General features: G+C 39.2%; 1 protein-coding gene across 1 annotated transcript in view; it reads right to left on the reverse strand.

Moving 5' to 3' along the window:
• The window catches only part of PARK7 (Parkinsonism associated deglycase), a 33,462-nt gene extending 22,557 nt beyond the window's left edge, over positions 1-10,905 (reverse strand). Inside the window, exons 1-3 of the mRNA XM_074218554.1 lie at positions 10,800-10,905; positions 3,768-3,944; positions 2,721-2,822 (exon numbers count right to left, since the gene is read on the reverse strand). Of these exons, the coding sequence (XP_074074655.1) occupies positions 2,721-2,822; positions 3,768-3,857 (192 nt within the window). The 5' untranslated portion in view covers positions 3,858-3,944; positions 10,800-10,905. The remainder of the gene's footprint in view (positions 1-2,720; positions 2,823-3,767; positions 3,945-10,799) is intronic.
• Between the last annotated feature and the right edge of the window lie 9,018 nt (positions 10,906-19,923).

Raw genomic sequence — 19,923 nt, forward strand, 5'->3', positions numbered from 1 at the left:
AGAGGACATTCAGCCTTGCTGGGTAGTTCATTCTTGGCTGCATTCTAAGCTCTTTTGCCTTCCAGTATATTATATTCCAAGCCCTATGAGCTTCCAGTGTAGTTGCTGCTAAGTCCTGTGTGATCCTGACTGCAGCTCCACGGTATTTGAACTGTGTCCTTCTGGCTGCTTGTAATATTTTCTCTTTGACTTGGGAGTTCTGGAACTTGGCTATAATATTCCTAGGGGTTGGTTTTTGGGGATCTCTTTCTCGGGGTGGGGGGGGGAAATCGGTGGATTCTCTCCATTTCTATTTTGCCCTCTGCTTCTAGAATATCAGGGCAATTTTCCTGTAGTAATTCTTTGAAAATGATGTCAAGGCTCTTTTCTTGATCATGACTTTTAGGTATTCCAATCATTTTTAAATTATCTTTCCTAAGTCTGTTTGCCATATCAGTTGTTCTTTCAATGAGATATTTCACATTTTCTTCTAATTTTTCATTTTTTTGGTTTTGAAGTATTGATTCCTGATTTCTGGTAAATTCAATCTCCCTGAATTCTATTCTTTGTCTGAAGGATTTGTTCTCCTCAGAGAGTTTTCTTATCTCTTTTTCCACCTGGCCAATTTTGCTTTTTAAGGCATTCTTCTCCTCAATAACTTTTTGAACTGTTTTATCTATTTGACCTAAGCTGGTTTTTAGCATGCTATTTTCTTCAGTATTTTTTTGGATTTCCTTGACTAAGCTGCTGACTTCATTTTCATGTTTTTCCTGCATCTCTCTCCTTTCTTTTCCCAGTTTTTCTTCCAACTCCCTCATTTGATTTTCAAAGTCTTTTTTGAGCTCTGTCATAGCCTGAACCCAATTTCTGTTTTTCTTGGAGTCTTTAGATGCAGGAGCTTGTGCTTCCTCATCTTCAGACTGAGTATTTTGATCCTTCTTGGGCTCATGTGCAAAATATTTCTCAATGGTCTTCCTCTTATTTCTCTGCTTGCTCATTTTCCCAGCCTGAGCCTGGTTTTGGGGTGCTTCCTGAGCTTTTGGGACACTCCCACAAGGGTCTCAGTGTGTGAGGCTCTGTCCTTCCTCCTGGTCTGTGAATGACCATAAGTGCCCCCCTCTGCCGTGGGGCTGAGGTGGGGGGGGCCTAGACTGCGATCAGGATCTGAATGTGGTCAGAGCCCCAGAGTCCTGTTCCAGAGGCAGAGGACAGAGCTCTGCAGTCTCTCTCTTCACTCCCCTCCCTCAGCTCAATGGGCTCATGCCCTGGAGGCTCCTGCTTACCGGCTCCACCTGCTTCTGTTTCCACCTGCTTCTGCTTCCAGATCTGGGCTGTGGAAAGACCACGCTGCTAGCTGTGTGCCCTGAGGGCTGGGTTCCATCTGCTCGCTCTGGCAGAGGTCCCCCAGCTATTCCCCCACTTTGTGCCCAGTGCTCCCCGGGGTGCAGCTCAGGAGACTTCCCCGCTTCTGTGAGCCTAGGCTCCCAGCGCCCTGGGGCTGCCTCCAGGAGGCTGAAGTTCTTTCGCTCTGGTGGGCCACCCCTCCGAACCCGGGGCAGCAGAGCCTTTCTGCTCTTTTCCAGGTTACCTTGAGTAGGAGAACTGCTTCAATGGGTCCCTTTGTAGGTTGTCTCTCGAAAGTTTAGTTAGAATCCTTAGTTTCACATTTTATCAGAGAGCACCTAAGACTTGATCCCTTCTTGTCACCATCTTCTATGTATGTATGTATTTATATATATGAAATTCTTCTTCTTTATTCCAATAGAGTTGGGTACCAAACATGAGTCAAATGTCCTAAATCATCCAAATTACACAGAAGAAAAAAAATTTCTGAAAAAAAGAAATCAAAACTAACTTTTTTCTCCTCATTGCAAGTACCAAGTTAGCCAAATCTGAGCTCCAGGTTCTTCCTGGGCTGGTGCTCTATCCACCAATTCGCCTCATTGCCTCAACTTCAATTCATTTTAAAAAAGCAGCTAGTGTCAAATTTGATTATCAATATACAAATTCTCTATAATATATCATTAACATATTTTAGAAGGAAAAAAGATTTATTTCCACTCCCGACATTTTAAAAATTCATTGATTAAATAATATTCTCAACTGGAATCAGCCCCAAGTCTCAAGGCACCCCAATTTCCTGTGAGCAAGCTGATCTCTCTAAAAATTTCCTTTATCAGTTGCTGTGGCCAAAAAAAGTGATTCCTTTCCCCCCACTACCATTTCTAATTTCTGGTAATGAATTTCTCCAAATTCTTTGATGATGACTAGCTGGATCAATGTAAAACCTCTAGAAACTTTTCTCGTTTTCATATCAAATAAATAAAAATGATAGCAACAGGATAAATTTAAGTCAATTAAATTCTTTGCCAATCAGAGGCTTATCAAGTGTTCCATTTAAAGTAAACATGTAGCTATTTCTGCTCCTTTGAAAACAGAATACAGTATAAGGAGATCAAGTGCTAATTTTTGTCACTCTGGCCATTTTGTTTTGGTAGTAAACAAGAAAGGAGTAGAAGAACAGGTAGGATAACAAGATTATATTGTTGTACAGATATAGAAAACACAAAAATGAGCAAGCTTTGTGCCAATTATGTGCTATAATAAACAAGCTAATACCCAACCTGTTCCCTCTAAACAATGAACAAGACATGATTAAACTCCTCAAATCAAAGACTGCAGAATGAACATAATGAAAGATTTTTTATGGATTGTTTCTGATAAAAAAAAAAAGGACAAACCTGCTTTTTTGCATCCTCTAGACTGGCATCAGGGCAAATGAGTACATCTCTACTACACTGGACTGGATCCTTTCCAGAAAGACCTGCAACAATGACTTTCATCTGAAAAACAAAAACAATTTCCATTTAAGGAAATAGTTTGCTAGGCAACAAATTCTTAATGTGATGTGGCAGATCTTAGACTATGTTAAAAGAGGTACATGTCCAGAACTAGGGAGGTGCCTGAGCTGGTATCCACTCTGTCCTGGTTAGGCCACCCTCTATACACTGTTTTTTTTTTTTTCCAGTTCTAGCCATCACGTTTTATAACGGGGAAAGATAAACAGGACAGTGACAGGTGAAAGAACTGAGGAAACTTAACCTCAAGATGAAGAGAGTAGTAGGGAATGATAACTTTCTTAAGTATTGAAGCATCCTCTAAAAGAAGAATTAAATTTCCACTTGATTTTAAAGTACAGAATAAGAAAACAATGGAAGTTTAAAAAAAAAAAAAAGGAAAACGTAGTCTTTGATAACTTCCTGACTACAAAAAGTAAGTCTGGCTACCAGCAGAGATTGGTCATGGGAATCTTGTGGAGGACAGAATAGTCTCTGATATAATTTTCTCAGAGTTGGAAAGGATATTTTAATAGAATTCCTTATTTTAATATGTTTAAGTATGCTGTTGATATATGTTATAAAAAATTGTAGTGAATGTTATTTCACTATATTGCCATCCACTTTAATAACATTACTCTGTCTGTGACCTCATCAATGGGGGCAGCACTCCCTCCAGTGGTACCGAGGGGGAAACCTAGTCGTACATTCTTCTCTGGTAAACCTCCATGCTCTCCCTCACAAAGGAAGTCCATCTAACATCCCATCCCCCACCCCCAGTCAGGAAACCAAATGCAGAATTAAAAAAAAAATGCAGTGGCTTTACATTTAATATTAAAGATTTACATTAACCATAAAGATTTAAATTTCATAAAATTTTGAATCTTATTTTGGCCAAAAGACACAAAAGTGATCCACAAATAAAGTGACAAAAATGGTCTGCATACTTACTCCAGCCCTCCTCATTAGATCAACAGGGATAACGGTTTCCATCTCCTCTGCTCCTTTAGCCAAGAGGACTAATGCTTTTTTTGAAGCCATTTTTTAATAATCACAGTTACTCCAATGAACCAAGGAATGACAAAACTGAAATTTGAGAAGCTTCTCAGGGAGTAGTCCAAACACCTCCTAGGGAAAATATAGAGTTTAGTCAGACATTAGTAAACATCATTATCCATTAACATTTTTGAAAGCACATTCTTTGTGCTTTGTATCAACTTTGTGCATTGTGCTTTGTGCATTGTATCAACTAATTGATCTATTGTGTATTTCTAAAGAGAGTCAAGTTTAGTGAATATATTCTCATGAATCAAGATAGGAGAAACTCTGATTAGAAAAGTTCAACTGATTTTTAAATACAGTTTTAAAAATTCAATTTTATTGCAAATGAAACTTTCTCAAACTAATATACATGCTAATATACATTCTCCTTTAGCAAGAAGGAAAATTCTACTTCATAGTAAGACGTGACAGCTTTATCATGTAGACAAAAATATATGGTACATATCTGGAAATTAATATTTTATATTAACAATAGTATTTTAACACTTTTTTTAGAAAACACAGGACATTACCTTTATATTGAGCTCTAAGGTGAACTGTATAATTTTATTTTATTTTTTTTTACAAATTTTAGATAACCCAGTTCTTGTCAAATCACTTTCTTGCTCTGAAGGATTTAGTTTACTTGTCAAACCAAAATTACAGTAATTTTTTGTACCATTATACTTTCAACAGAGCATAAGTTGCTGTTATTCACAACATCTGGGCTTATATTTTATAATATTTACAGGACTGTAAAAGGCAAGAAATACCGTGTCCCAAAGTAGAAAAACCTTCATTTTGAATTCAATTATCCCAAGAGTGGCAATATTAAAAAGTTAACAGCATTCACAATTTACTTACACTAATTTTTCTTCACTTTTTGTTTACAAAATGCCAGTCACGTTGCAGAGTGTCTAAATAAGCAGTCTGTTAGGGAGATATTCCTGAATCAGCATTCACGAGAATGCTAAAGGTCAACCTAAGTCCAAATCCAATATTTTATGTAATGACATAAAAAGGGCCTTCTCCAATAACAGAATCCAAACTTTCAACTGTCAAAAGGAGCCTATTACTTCTCAATTTTGCCTAATGCTGTTCAGAATCCCCTAATCAGTAAAAAAAAGTCTTCCCTACATTACTCTTGCTCCCTCTCTGAGATGACAGACTAATTTACAATCTTATCCACTAGCAAGGACTTCTTTACACAAATTTATATTTGTCATACTCAGACTTAGTGAATCCTCTATATCTTATCCAGATCAGCCTGCCCAATAGTAAGAGGCAGCTTCTTACCTGCCCGCACAAATAGAGGACTCATGCTAACAGGGAAGGAATTAGTCAGGTCCACCAGAATCACCATATTGACTACTTATCTGCTTGAAGACTTATGAGAATTGTTTTATACTGAACTTGTACCTTTCATGTGTAAATTTGCCTCTTGAATATATTTTAAATGGGTTTAAATAGAAAAATCAATTGATTTGTATCAGTAAAGTTTAGGTCTCCCCACCAGTAAGAACTGAACATTCCAATGTGGAAACATTGTCTTTTGTTTTAAACCCACTTTGATCCAAACAGAACTTGAAAGAAGACACTATTTCACATTATCCCTGTATCTCATAACAATTCCAAGGAAAAATTCAAATTCCTTCAGTCTTTTGACATACTATTCCTTCTGGTCTTCATCTTGGTATCTATTTCTCATTCTTCCTCACTTCACATAGTCAATCAATTGACAAGTCTCATTCCTTCTACTTTCACACCATCTCTTGAATCCAAACCCCTTCTCTGCTCTCACAAAGCCACCACTCTCTTAGAGGCCCTCATCACCACTGGCCTAGGTTATGGTAATAGGTTCCTATTCAGTCTCTCCCTTCTCCAATATGCCTTTCCACACAGATGCCAAAGTGATTTTCCTTAAGCAAGGTACTTTCCCACTCAATAAAATCTGTGGTTACCTATCACCTCTAGGATAAAATACAAATTCTTCTGGCTTTTAAAGACCTTCCCCCTTCACACACTAGCCTCAACCTACCTCTTTGGCCTTGTATGTATTGTATATTCCCTTTCCCAAACTCTACAATCCAGCTAAACTGGCTTTTTCTTTCAGTCCTGACAAGTCCTCTCTCTTGCCTCCCTCACTTCCTCCATCTCCTAAAAATACTCAGCCTCATCAAGACACATCTCAAACACCCACTTCTATATGAAGCCCTTCCTGGTCCTCCCCCTGATATTTTTCCTACCCTGTAGTTATTTATTCTGTATCACACCTATAACTATTGTCTCCCTTGACAGAATGTAAGCTCCTTGAAAACAGAGACTACTTTATGTGTGTCTCTTTATCCCCAGTGTTTAGCATAGTATCTGTATGGCATATAGTAGGAATTTAATTGATATAGAAATTATTATTAAAGACATACATGGGGCAGCTAGGTGGCGCAGTGGATAGAGCACCGGCCCTGGAGTCAGGAGTACCTAAGTTCAAATCTGGCCTCAGACACTTAATAATTACCTAGCTGGGGGGCAGCTAGGTGGCACAATGAATAGAGCACCAGCCTTGGAGTCAGGAGTTCAAATGCGACCTCAGACACTTAATAATTACCTAGCCGTGTGGCCTTGGGCAAGCCGCTTAACCCCACTGGCCTGGCAAAAACTTAAAAAGTTTTTGAAGGTCAAGGCCATGCCTGTCCATCAGCAGCCTTGAAGCACCAAGTAGCTGGGTCTACAGTGAACATGAAGATTTCTCAAAAATCTGTGTGCATCACAACTCATCACAAATTTAATAGGAAAGTCAGGGATTAAGGGACTTCCCCATGGTTACACAATTAAATGTCAGAAACAAAAACTGAAACCAGCACTTCCTGATCCTTACTCAAAATTCAATCCAGGGGCAGCTAGGTGGTGCAGTGGATAGAGCACTGACCCTGGAATCAGGAGTACCTGAGTTCAAATCTGACCTCAGACACTTAATAATTACCTAGCTGTGGTGGCCTTGGACAAGTCACTTAACCCCATTGCCTTGCAAAAAAAACCCTTAAAAAAAATTCAATCCAGCTGACAAGACTGCCAAGCACTGCAACAGTTAAACTATAATCTTGAATAGTATTTTACATATTTATGTCAGTGTGTCTGAAAGTTTCAGTATTGTAGTTACATTTTTACTTATCTTTTTAACTCTAAGATAGTGATCTCAAGTTCTCCTTAATAATGAGTCACTTGCATGAGGATGTCTTATTTTAGTGGTTTGAATAAAACACCTATCAGATTTCCATAGAACAAATGAAAATGATAGAAACAACTCATTCATCAAAAAGTATTGCTTCAGAATTACCATTTTTTAAAAAAATGAAGGTCAGAAAAGACTAAAGCTAAAGGATTGTTATCCTACTTTTCTGCACTTATTAAGCACCTTCTGGATACCTGAAACTGTGCTAAGCACTGAACTGCAGATGGACGGGTCCCAAAGAGTAAGGCCAGAAATGGCTTGAAGGAAGTAGGCAAAAAATTGAGATAGAGGGTTCAGAATAGGGACAAAAAGTGGCTAACAGGGTAAAAATGGACAACGCCCTCCATAGGGAATTAATAAGCATTTATTGAGGATCTTTGACGTGCTAGGCACTGGGAAATCAAAGACAAAAGTCAGACGGTCCTTGCCCTCAAGGAATTTCTAGCTAGTAATGATGATAATAATAATAGCTAGCATTTATATGGCACTTGATGCATATATAGGCATATGCAAAATAGATATAAGGCAAATTGGGGGAAGGTGCTACAAGCTGTGGGGGTCAGGGAAGAGCATACACAAAGTAATGCTGGAGCTGAGACTTGGAAAAAACCAAGGATTCTAAGAGTCTAGAAGCAGCACATGTGAGACATGGGGAGCTGCCAGTGCAAAGGCACTGACAGGATATGAAACATTATGTATGAAGAACTGTGGTGGCTGGTTTGGCCAAACCATCAAGTGCAGGAAGGGAAGAAATGAATTTAAAAAAAAAATGGAAAGAGAAGGATGAGATTGTGCAGCTCCTTTTTGGCACCAGGGAGAATGGAATGAAATGGTCATCCCTGCACTTGAGGAACATCACTCAGCAGCTGAACTGGAGACACCTCTGCAGAGAGCACTGCAAGACACCAGGTGAGAGGTGGAGGAGGTACTGAGCCAAAAAGATGCTGCAGATAAGAGATGCCGGGAAGGAAGAAGGGACTTATGTGACAACTGCTTGGATATTTAGGGTGAGACAGTGAAGAATGGAAGATGACACAGATCGAAGAGGTACTTGATACACCTAACATTTCATCACTGGCAACAACTTCAAGTTGTTGTAGTAATATCTCTAGCTCAAAGGGTCAGTAAAGCCAGGAGGGGTTACCTGCTACCCTGGGTATCCATGAAAACAAGAGTCAAGACAAAAGGAAGAAAGCTCACTCAAATTATTTTCTGATCCCGTTATCTGGAAAGAATAATGGACTTGGGGGGGGGGGGGTCTAGGAATTTTATGGCCCTTCTCACTCTAGCTCCAGTTCCAGACTGATTTCCTATTCTCCTTCATTCACCCAATGTTCCAGAAGTCTAACAGGATGACTTTCTATAACTCTTTGAGCTGATTTCAGCACTGTGCCTTCATACTGATTGTCCCTTGCCCCATATTCTTGGAATGTATTGCTACCTCACTGTTGCTCTTGGAATCTTTAGCTTCTTTCAACCCCCTACAAGAAGCCTTTCTAATCTCTCTTGTGCTTCCTCTAGCTTCAATTAATGAAGCATTTATTTACTGTTGACCCCTAATGAAATCCTAGAGGACAAAGGACAGTGCCTTGCACATAAAAGGGCAAATATTTTTCACTAGATTCTTTAATTAAAAAAAATAAATCCAGCTCTTTCTTCAAGGGCGTTAGAATACAATAATGGTAAAATGGGGTTTCCTTTGGTGATAACACAGATCAAAAGAGAAGCTCTTTGCAAACCTTAAAGCACTATATAAATACTATTTTTAACATCAAGGAACAGTTCTAGCAGCTATAAAGGTATAGGTTCATCCCAAATAATTTGAGATTACTGGATAGGAATCCTTCAAATTGTGAGGGTACAGCAACTGACAGAATATTGACACATACTCAAAAGTTATAGATTCCTGACTTTGTGATGGTTATTTCCATACTTTGCTTTGGTCTTTTTATTATACCCTGAAACCACAGTTTACAACCTAACAGTACAAACTTTTGCTCAAGAGATACATAAAAAAAAAAAATCAGACATACAAGAAAAGCAGAGAGAGATTGAGTGAATAAAGACAATACATTCTTGCTCAGAGTCATACAATACCATAGAGAAATCTTACTGGGCTCCCTTATTCTCTCTTCTATTAATAAGGCTGGCTTCAATCACCACATGTGGGCAACTTCAAGGAAGACCAATCCAGATAACTGGGATTTATCTATTTTTCTAAACTGTGTAAACTAAATAACCTTCCAGACTCATTTCATGTTCTCTTTGATCCTAGTTATGCTTCAGCCTAACAAATAACTTGGCTGTGTCCTTCCTTGAACTGAGTTCCCAATATGATGCCAAGTACTGGATTCAAGATTTCCCTCTGGGGCAGCTAGGTGGCGCAGTGACCCTGGAGTCAGGAGGACCTGAGTTCAAATTTGACCTCAGACATTAATAATTACCTAGCTGTGTGGCTTTGAGCAAGTCACTTAACCCCACTGCCTTGAAAAAAAAAAGACTTGCCTCTCTCAGATCCTGGATGCAGTATTTAAATCACTCGATCTCAGGGTCCCAGGCAACTTCTTGAGACTTAAATTTAGAGAAGCTACCAATCTGCACTGGTGGAGAACTTCCTCTATCCTATGCCCTGGGAACTTCCCACAGCAGTGAAATCATTCTTGCAAAACCTTACACTTACCAAGTCTACTGCACACCTCCCCACTCCCCCCCCCCCCAAAAAAGGCCAGAGACAGCTAAATGGGGCTAGACTTGGAATCAGGAAAAACAAGAGTTCAAATCCTATTAACTTGCCTCAGTTTTTTCATCCACAAAACTAGGAGAATAAAAGCACCTTCCTCACTGAAAGGTTCAATAATAGTAATATATAAAAAAAAAAGTTTTACAAACCTTAAAAATGTGTATAGATGCACATATATATTTGCTTATCAAATAATTATATATTTGTATAATATACGTGATATATTACAGAAACATAAATATATAATATACATGATATTATACAAATATATGTAAATATATCATATAATATACATGATATACAAATATATACATATATAATATACATGACATATTATACAAATACATATAAATATATACATAATATATATTATATACATAACATGCATGCTATATATTATATAAATATGCAAATATATAATATACATGATATATAAAATATATGCATGATATATTATACAACATATGATATGCATGATATATATAAATACATATAATATGTATTATACAAATATATGCAAGTAAATACATATAGATACACAAACGTTAGCTCTTATTCCTGCTTCCAGCCAGGCAGCCTGGCCCTATGGAAAGGCCCCTTTGCAGGGCTCTTATCGAAGGGAGTGGGGCCTGCGAGGCAACGCTTGGGCACCCTCGGGGGTTCCCTTGCAGCCCGAATCGGGGGGTCGGGGGGGACAATGGCCTCGGGGGTCCCCCGCGGCGAGACTCTCCCCATTTTCCCGATCCCACTACCCAGACGCTCTTTCCAGGCCCGCTGCTGCCACCCCGGCTGCGGCCGCAGCGACTCGCCCACGGTCACGCGGGGCAGACAAGGCCCTGCCCCGGGGGCGGCCCGGTGCGGGGGGGACGAGCCGAGCTCTCTGACATTTGAAGCCGGGAAGTGGGAGGCGGCGGCGGCCGGGAAACTCTGACAATGGGGCGAGCCGAGGGGCCGCGACCCGGGCGCCTCTCACCGCTTCTCTGGCGCCTGGCGGGCGTTAGACCGGGGAGCAGCGCGGGGACCGGGAGCCGCACACCCACCGCCTCGCTGACGGCTTCTGGAGTGGGCGGAAGTGACGCGGCGGTGACGCCACCACGGCGCGCTCGCAGAACCGCCCCCTCTCCCATCCGGTCTCGCGTTACCGAGCGGAGGCGAGAGCCGACCACAGGGGGGGAGGGGACGGAAGGAGAGGAAAAGTCGTCGGGTCAGCCAGTGGGTGGAGGGAAGGGGACGGGGGCGGGGCTAGGTCAGCCAGCCAGTGGGTGGAGGGAAGGGGACGGGGGCGGGGCTAGGTCAGCCAGCCAGTGGGTGGAGGGAAGGGGACGGGGGCGGGGCTAGGTCAGCCAGCCAGTGGGTGAAGGCAAGAGGGGCGGAGGCGGGGCTAAGTCAGCCAGTCAGTGGGTGGAGGCCAGTGGAGCGGGGCGTGGCTAAATCTGCGTGAGGGAGACGGGGGGCGGGGCGAGTCTTGGCACGTGTTTGCACCTTGGAATTCTGAGTTGATACTTCTACCTCTAACTGGGAAGGAGCCTGGATCTGGGGCGGGCACCTTCGAGGGTAATTTTTATATGACTATTTTATATCGCTATTTTATATGGCTATTTTTCAACCGACCCTCATTATTATCATCATCATCATCATTAGGAACCATTGGGGTTAAGTAACTCGTTCAAGGTCACACAGCTAGGCAATTATTAAGTGTTTGAGTCTGGATTTGAACTCAGTTCCTCGGGACTCCAGGGCTCTATCCACTGTACCACCTAGCTGCCCCCACCCTTATTGATTATTAAAAACAAAAATCGATGCTACCAAATAAATATGATCAAAAGAGCATACAAAGTGTTCAGCTGATATTATTGTTGCCGTTGTTTGTTGTTAAGCTGAAGCATAAATGTATAAATGCCAACTATTAATATTATTGCCGGGGCAGCTAGGTGGCACAGTGGATAGAGCACTGGCCCTGGAGTCAGGAGTACCTGAGTTCAAATCCGACCTCAGACACTTAATAATCACCTAGCTGTGTGGCCTTGGGCAAGCCACTTAACCCAGTTTGCCTTGCAAAAACCTAAAAAAAAGGCCATCATCATCATTATTGCAAACTTTAAAGCGTTATATAAATATTAGCTATTATCATTTTTATTGAAAATCTTAAAGTATTAGGTAAATATCAGTCATTATTATTAAAAACCTTAAAGTATTAGGAGAATATTAACCATCATTATTTTTGCAAGCCTTAAAGCATCATATAACTGTCAAGCTACAGTATTACTGCAAACTTTAAAACAGTGCCTAAGTGTCAGTTATTACTAATGAATATCTTGATGCACTATTGGGACCTATTAGTAATACAAACCAAAATTATTATATGTGTCAGCTGTAATTGCAAATTTTAAAGTACCTTTATAAATTTGGCATTTATTAACGAAAACCTTAAAGCAGTGTCTATTTGTCAATTCCTATTACTGAAAATTTTGAAATTCTCTCAACCCTTTTTGATTGCAAACTTTAAAGTTCTGTTTTCTGCTATCATCGCAAACCTTAAAGTGCCATGTAAATGTTAGTTGTTATCATTTTTATAACTCTTAAGGCATTATATAAGTATTCACTATGATTATTATTGTATAGTATATATCAGGTTATTCTTATTATTCAACTCTTTGATATCAGGGATTGTTTCATATTTTACCTTTTTATTCCCAGCACAGTGCCTTGGATATAAAGACAGAAATAATATAGTCTCTGCCCTCAAGTTTACATTCAGGATATATACAAAATAAATGCATGTTGGTCTTGGTGAGGGAAACAGACAGATTTCTTTTTATTCTTCATACTTGTCTTAATTGAATTGTAAAAGAATAGTAAATACTGTACCACGATTTATTTAACCATTAGCTTACTGTTGGAAATTTACATTGCTTCCAATTTTTTTTCTTTGCTATTTCATATAAGACTGCTGGGTAAATCTTTGAACAGATCTCACTTTTTCTGTTCTATGAGCCTTTTCAGGGTATGTTCCCAATAATGGAATTCTTGAGTGAAAGGGTATTGTTGAACTGTCTACTATCAATTTGCTCTCCTACAATAGTCTAGAGATTTGCAAATTCCACTCAAGATTAAATTTCATGGCTTTTAATTATTTTTGCCAGTTTGAAGGTGTGAGGTGATACCACAAATTGGTTTTATTGTATAAACTCTTTCATTTGTTTATCAGCTGATTTCTTAAAGTACCGTCTCATCTGTTCATTCTGGGTTTCTGAGTGGAAACCTTTCTGGAGTGAATGAAATAAAATTCTTTATTAGCAGATGCAATCAAAGGTAGATCAGATGATATTTACTTTGATACTTCCAAGTCCTAGGAATAGGACTTATTTTCTCCTCAAATCTTCCAATAGGAGCCTAGATATAGACATGGAAGGAACCTTCAAGTCAATGCCATGGATGCCTACATTTTACAGATGAGGGGGGAAAAAACCCTGAACAAGGGAAGTAGTTTTTTTCTAAAGGTCAACACAGGTAACCAAGAACAAGTCTAAGGTCCCAAGTCTTCTCAGTCCAGACCCAAAACTCCTTTCATCCTGTTATAAATGGCTCATGAATACTAAATTCAGAGGAATTAAAATGATCTTTTATTAATACATCTTTGCAATGAAGGACCACCTATCTTAAGAGGAGAGGGGCACTGAATTCCAGAAATGCTAGGTCTTGTATGTACTTTGTCTTTTTTTTCTTTCTTTTTTTTTTTGCAAGGCAGATGGGGTTAAGTGGCTTGCCCAAGGCCATACAGCTAGGTGATTATTAAGTGTCTGAGACCAGATTTGAACCCAGGTACTCCTGACTCCAAGGCCGGTGCTTTATCCACTACGCCACCTAGCCGCCCCTTTGTATGTACTTTGAAAGGGTAGTTCCTCCCCTTTTTATGCCAATCATTGGCTGGGGTCACAATCTAATTGATACATTTGTCCCCTTGGTTAACTCAGAATTAGGTGGGGCAGACCTGATCTGATCTCAGGTTCTGATCATTTTGAAGCTAAATCTTTTATTTTACACTTACATACCTGCAACAATTATGGGCAACAATACAGGCAGACCTCAGTCTTTGTAATGTAAACTAACAATCTCCCTTCACATTCTTGTGGAAGCCAAACACCCATATTCTTCTCACACATCCCATTTCTAAAATGGTCCTTTTGAGAAACGTGCAGTTTTCTGGGAATAACCAGATTTAAATTAAGTACTAAATGCTTAGTCATATATGACTCTTCATGACTCCATTTGGGATTTTCTTGACAAAGAGGCTGGAGTTTGCCATTTCCTTCCTTTTATCATTTGACAGATGAGGAAACAAACAGAATAGAATGATTTTTCCAGGGTCACATAGCTGGTAAGTTGTCCAATTTGAATTCAGGATAAGTTGTTCTGACTCCTGGCAGTGCCACTTGCTGAATATATTAAAAAACATTATTTAATGAGGCTGCTGGTAAACATTTTCCAAATCTCTCATTGTTCCTTGGTAGGTTTCTACAAGCAGTCAAAGCTGATTTTGTCACTATTTCTCTAAGATCTTCTACAGACAAGAAAGGATTCCATTTTTTAAATGAGTTTATGACCTATTTCCTAAAGAAGTTTTTACATATAGATATATTCTTATATCTAGTGAGAGAAATAATCATTAATAACCATCAATTAAGGGAAATCCAGAATTCTCTCTTTCTTTTAAAGTCTTGATTTTAAGAAGTAAAAAGTTCAGTCTTTTGAAGGATATTATTTATATCAAAGGGTGACATGATGATATTCTTGATGAAAGGAAAAGGGGTTTGGTCTAGTTTCGGGTCTGAGAATTTGTGAACAAATTCATGAAGGACTGCATCTTGACCCAGATGTATTTAGGAACAAAAAAAAAAATGGTTTATTACATATTAATGTTGCTGGAAAAAAAAATGTGTCTGGCTAAAAGTTTCAAGGGTTCAAGAAAATGTGAAAGAATTCACTTAAAAGATCAACTCTGACCCAGAAGAAAATAGGGACAAAAAAAAGTTTATTTAAATCTTACTCTAGTTAGCAGAAGCTAATGAAGAGAAAGATTAGCACAGCAGCAACTGCAGCCACCATTAAGGAATAAAGAGCAAGGGAGGGTAGGAGCATGAGAGTTTATTTGGGGGATGATGCTCTCCAAGAGTGGACTAGGTCCCCAAAGGAAGACAAGCAACTTAGCTTGAATAGAGGGTAGCTTTTAAAGGGAAAGGAAAATGAAGTAATTAGGTATAGGTAGATGGGGGCACTAACTCAAAGACTTAATCCTTTCAGGATAGAGCAAGGATCTTTTGTGCCTAAAGTTCATTGACTTCATTATTGTGGTTAGCAGAAGCTAAGGGAGAGAGAAAATAAAGGCAGTTAAAACCTACTGATCCTAAAGGGAATAAGCAGCATCAGTCACAGTCATCAGGGGTAAGCTACATAGGGAGTGAGAAGCATGAGGAAATTTAGGACAATTGCAGGACCGTGACTGCAGCTGGGCTGATAATAGCAGCTGCCAGCTGAGGATAAGTAAGATAAAGAGGAGAACGCCATAAAGAGAAATTAGGAACAGCTGCAAGATGTTGCAACTAGGCTGATAACTGCAGCAATCAGCAGAAAATAAGACCAGAATTATTTAGGGGAGCAGGTCAAGTATACATGTTGGAAAAGGGGCAAGAGAAGAGTTAGCAGTCGGGGTAATTACTACCATTTCAGTAGGTTTACGTCTCAGTATCCTTTTTGGTGTGATAGCCCTTGTGGTGAGTTTGGAAAAGGAGCTGAGATTATATACATCTCAGGACCCTTTCTGGGGGGGATAGCCCTAGATGTATAGTTTCCAAGTGACCCACAATAGAGTTATTTATCTAGATAGCAATGGAATAGAAATCAGACACTCACAGACTATACAAGGCTAGTGCAGATAGAAATATCATTTGGACCAAAAAAACCCCCTACAGAATCTGAATGAACACCACACTCACTTTTTAAAAATTTCTCTTATCATTTCTTTCCTATCTTATGGATTTCTTTCAGTTGTCTTAATCCTAATTCCTAAACATACATGTACATTATTCACCTGTTTACTGCTGGGGGGAAGGGAAAGTGCATACATATGCATGTGGATGAATGTTGAAAAACTTTCATAATATATATCATAATAAAATATCAACTGGAAAAAAGAAATATTATTTGGCATAACATTTTTCTCTGTCTACTAATTTTCTCTACTTTACTCTCAGCTCCTTATTTTTATATAGCTCCCTCCCATTACGTCATCTAATCATAGCTGATTGCCACATATTAGGAACATCTACTGTTTAAAGGGTATATATAAACTTTGATTCCTCTGCATGATTGTTTTTGTTTTAAGAGATGGTCAAATGACCATCCTTTTATTAATAATGTGCTGGCCTTATTAATAATATGAGTAAATTACCCACAATCTCTTGAATCTATTAATCCCCACACCAGACTTAAATATATATATATGTACGTTCTTACCTTTTCTTTATTATAAACAGATGATTCAAATTTTCAGCCATCTAAGATATGAAAATCAGATTCAAATTCAAAGAGGTGTGAGGTCCTAGCTAGACTGCAGATTACAAACCAGGGTTTCTCTCTAAAATTGTATGAGAGTGCAAGGCTTCCACCATGTATTTTGTTCATTTACATACCTAAACCCCAAGCTGAATTGTTCCAGGAAGAGATACCTCTTGGGCAGAAATACCTTTACCATGCACCTTGAGTCTCCACTCTCTTTTTTGCATAAACCTCAAACATTTTGCAACTATTTGAGTAGTGATGACATCTGTGGTCCTGTGGGGAACTGGGAGGAGAGAACATAAAACTTTTAATGATTTGACATTTCTTGTCACTGTTTGCAAGTTTTTTTTCAGAATTTTTCTGCTTTTCTAATCAATTAGCAACCATTTGCTGAGCCCTAGTTTAGCTGAGCCCTGGGCATTTAAAGAAAAGCAAAAATAGTGACTGTTCCCCCCCAGAAATTTTATTTTAAAGCATCTGGTTTAGTGAATCTAAGTAACTGGAGTCCTTGTGATATGAAGAGTAGGCTGGCAGCAGTGGCACTCTAGCAGTTGAGAGAGAGCTAGGTGTAACTGGGATTGGAACTTTCAGGTAAGGGAACTCCTTTGACCAATGCAAGTGGGGACCTCTGCATCTTATAGTCTTAGAGAGCTGTCTAGAACTCTCAGAAATTAGGTGACATGCCCAATATGACCCAGCTAATAGTGCCAGAGTTGGGACTTGAATCCAAAGTCTTGGTCTTCTCACCTTAGAACTTCTGTTTCTGTAGCTTCCTTCTCCCATTGGTAAGTTGTTCCAAGAACCTTCATTCTGAGAAAGAATGCAGGTCGGGCAGGCATCCTTCCTTCTTTTTTCTGACTCTGCTTCCAATACCTCAGACTTTGCTCCCATTCCCTTTTGAATGCCACTCCTTTCCTCCCTTTCAACTACCTCCATTAGAATGCATACTCCTTGAGGGGAGAACTGTCTTTTTCCTGGGGTTTGTATCTCTCTTGCCTAATAAGAACTTAGTATTTTTTTTTAACTTCAAGGCTTATTCTTTGCCAGTTACAATTCCTGGTTCAAATCTTAACCTCTGGCCAAATGTGTGTGACCTCGGATACATTTTTTAACCTTCCTTGGTCTTAAATCCCATAATTTAAAATGGTTTCTGAGATCAATTTGAGGTCTAGAGATCTGTTGTCATCCTAAGGACTTCCTGTGTGAATTGAAGTGAGTCATTTACTCTGCTTCTTTGCCTTTAAAATGATGGGAGTTAATGGGGCAACTAGGTGGTGTAGTGGATAAAGCACTGGCCCTGGAGTGAGGAGTACCTGGGTTCAAATCCCACCTTACCTATCTGTGTGGCCTTGGGCAAACCACTTGACCCCATTGCCTTGCAAAAACCTGATGGGAGTTGGACATTACAATCTCTATATTCCCTTTTAGCTTTAAATCTTTGTATTTATAGGAGATATATAAGAAGCAATAAAGAAGATCAAAATAGGAGTAAATGGTTTTTTTTATCTGAAAACTAATTGGGATTCCAAAGAGTCTAGAGACATTCATAAATGGTCCATGAATAGAATTTGGTGTGAGGCAGCAGTACTGGAATTCTAACCTGAGCTTAGAATCAGAAAGACAAGAGTTCAAATTCCAGAGAATTGAATTACCATTGTGACCATGTGTTAAGTCATTTAATTTTCTCAAAATCTAAGACAACTCACCTGGATTGTATTAAGAGTTGTAAGGAGGGGGCTGCTAGGTGACGGCTAGGTGGTTCAGTGGCTAGAGCACCAGCCCTGGAGTCAGGAGTACCTGGGTTCAAATCCGACCTCAGACACTTAATAATGACCTAGCTGTGTGGCCTTGGGCAAGCCACTTAACCCCATTGCCTTGCAAAAACCTAAAAAAAAAGTTTGTAAGTAAGGAGGTTTCAGTGAACAATTTGAGTAAAGAGAATTGCTATAACAGCTTCTTCCCATGCTGACAAAACCGCAGAATTCATTGGAGTCATTGTTTTTTCCTGTAGAAGGAAGGGTAACTATGTGACACAGTAGACAGAGTTCTAGATCTAGAGTCAGAAAGACCTGAGTTTTAAATCTAGCCTCAGACACTTACAAGTTGACCAGTCCCCAACTCTGTTGGCTTCCATTTCCTCATCTGAAAATGAGCTGAAACATTCTGGATTTCTTCCAAAAAAACTCCAAATGGGGTCACGAAGAGTCTAACACCACTGAAAAATAATAAGGAAGACTGGATTTGGAGTCAGAAGGCATAGGTTGGAATCCTGACTTGACTATTTCACCTTATTTTGGTCTGTTTCTCCCTCTGTAAACTAACATTGTTGAAATAAAAGCTCCAGAAGGTTCTTTTCTGATGTTCATTGTTCATACTCCAATGCAGGGACATACAACTTTTTGGATCTTCTGGGTCATATTACCCAATAAAAACCCTGTCTAGATGCATACAAAATTTAACACCTATTCTTTAATAGAACAAATGCCCAGGGTCTCATGAATGGGCCCAGAGGCCCTCTTTATAATATAAAACTTTTTGAAGGCACTTTATAGAACTTGAGAATTCTGAGCTAAAAGAGACCTTAGAAATTATCTCTCATACATACATACATACATATATATATATATATATATTATTTATTATTTTAAATCTTCCTAAAGGCTAGCATAGCCCTTTCTTTTGCACAAAAATCCTAAGAGGTAGTACAGGTTCTTTTTGAGTGATTGTCCCCATTTTTATAGATGAATAAACAGGCTCAGAGGCATCCCAAGGGACTTGCCCAAAGTCACACCTCCACTATGAGTCAAAGGAAGGATTTGAACTCAACTCTCCCTGACCTTAGATCTTCATCCACATCAGTACCACTGTACTGCTGTAAACATTAAATTAAGATTTGGTGACAAAGGGGCAGCTAGGTGCAGTGGATAGGAGTCAGGAGGACCTGAGTTCAAATCCTGCCTCAGACACTTGATAATAATTACCTAGCTGTGTGGCCTTGGGCAAGCCACTTAACCCCGTTTGCCTTGCAAAAAAAAAAAAAAAACAACCTAAAAAAAAGATTTGGTGACATGGAGAACTGAGTCAAATCTATAAGAATATGAGTCATTCATGGTCAATGGATATGAACAAGCAGCTTTTGGAAGAAGAAATTAAAGCAGTTTATAAAATACGCCAAATCCTTATTGATTAAAGAAATGCAGATTAAAGCAACTCTGAGGTGCCACCTCACACCTTTCAGACTGATTAAACTGATAGAAGGGAAAATGGAGGGGGTGTGCAAAAACTGGGGTACTAATACAACTGTGAACTGATTCAGCCATTTTGGAGAGCATCTGGAATTATAGCCAGCAATATCACTATTAGGTCTATTTCCCAAGTTGGTCAAGGAAAAAAGGAAAAGAACTTATACATTCTTAAATATTTGTAGCACCTCTCTCTTTTTTATTTAATATATTTCCAGATTAGTCATGTTAAAAAAGAATCAGAACAAAAGGGGGGAACCATGAGAAAGAAAAAAGCAATACAAATTTTAAAAAAGT

This window comes from Macrotis lagotis, chromosome 1, assembly GCF_037893015.1.
Source record: "Macrotis lagotis isolate mMagLag1 chromosome 1, bilby.v1.9.chrom.fasta, whole genome shotgun sequence".
In the NCBI taxonomy this organism is placed as follows: Eukaryota; Metazoa; Chordata; class Mammalia; order Peramelemorphia; family Peramelidae; genus Macrotis; species Macrotis lagotis.